The sequence below is a fragment of the Sphaeroforma arctica genome (assembly GCF_001186125.1).
Source record: "Sphaeroforma arctica JP610 unplaced genomic scaffold supercont1.459, whole genome shotgun sequence".
NCBI classification, from domain to species: Eukaryota; class Ichthyosporea; order Ichthyophonida; genus Sphaeroforma; species Sphaeroforma arctica.
Window position 1 is genome coordinate 67,119 of NW_014040099.1, and position 1,009 is coordinate 68,127.

The 1,009-nt window shown below is 38.7% G+C and overlaps 1 protein-coding gene across 1 annotated transcript in view; it reads right to left on the reverse strand.

The window, feature by feature from the left end:
* Positions 1 to 4: 4 nt before the first annotated feature.
* SARC_06443 (hypothetical protein) overlaps positions 5 to 1,009 on the reverse strand; it is a gene marked incomplete at both ends in the record, with an annotated part of 2,535 nt that continues 1,530 nt past the window's right edge. The window contains 3 exons of the mRNA XM_014299658.1: positions 5 to 19; positions 76 to 201; positions 713 to 838. Coding sequence (XP_014155133.1) covers positions 5 to 19; positions 76 to 201; positions 713 to 838 — 267 coding nt within the window. The remainder of the gene's footprint in view (positions 20 to 75; positions 202 to 712; positions 839 to 1,009) is intronic.

The window sequence follows — 1,009 nt, forward strand, 5'->3', positions numbered from 1 at the left end:
ATGGTCAGAGGTGATAGGGCTTCAGGGTTTTAGGGTTTTGGTTTTTACTTAAACCGCATTTATGATCTCACACACCCGCGGTTGCGTCAACTGTACCTGAGCATCGGTCATCGACTGAGTCGAATCCGACTCTCGCGCTGTGACGAGTGACAGCCGTTCTCCGAAGCTCTGTTTCTCGGACTCCACCTCAGCCACCGCCGCCTGGTGTGAACAACAAAAATCAGTAACAGCACATAGGGTTAGGGTAATTAGAGTTCAGAGTCTAGGGTCTAGCAGGGGATTTATACCTCGAACCCATATAGTCCTTAATCGATACTTATTTTATACATAACTAAAACATATAGTCTTTAACCTATACATATTTTATTACATAACTATAACATATAGTCCTTAACCTATACATATTTTATTACATAACTATAACATATAGTCCTTAACCTATACTTATTTTATTACATAACTATAACATATAGTCCTTAACCTATACTTGATTTATTACATAACTATAACATATAGACCTTAATCTATAATTCATTGTCTATCCTTAACCTATACAAATCCTATACTTAATCTATACTTATTGTATGGACTTAACCTATACTTATTGCATGGATGTGTACTTCAAAACTTGTCGACACATGACAAGCCTACCCTATTCAACTCACCTGTGACTACAAACACGATTTGAGTCCATATCTCCCATTTTAAATACCTTTGCGGACTCTAGTTCGGCTTCTAATGTGCTCACGCGCTGCTCCGCTGCTGTCACTATGTCCTTCATGTTATCATGTGCCGCCATTGCTTCGTCTCTCTCCCCTTCTGCTTGAGCCACAGCCGCCTATGGTTATATTCCAATTATGAAGATGTGATACTCTATATTCCGAGTTGAATCCACTACAAACACCAAATGAAATGACCAACATCATGCTCGGCATTATCGGCTCAGACAATGTAAATAAAGACCCATACATACATACATACATACATACATACATACATACTTACCAAT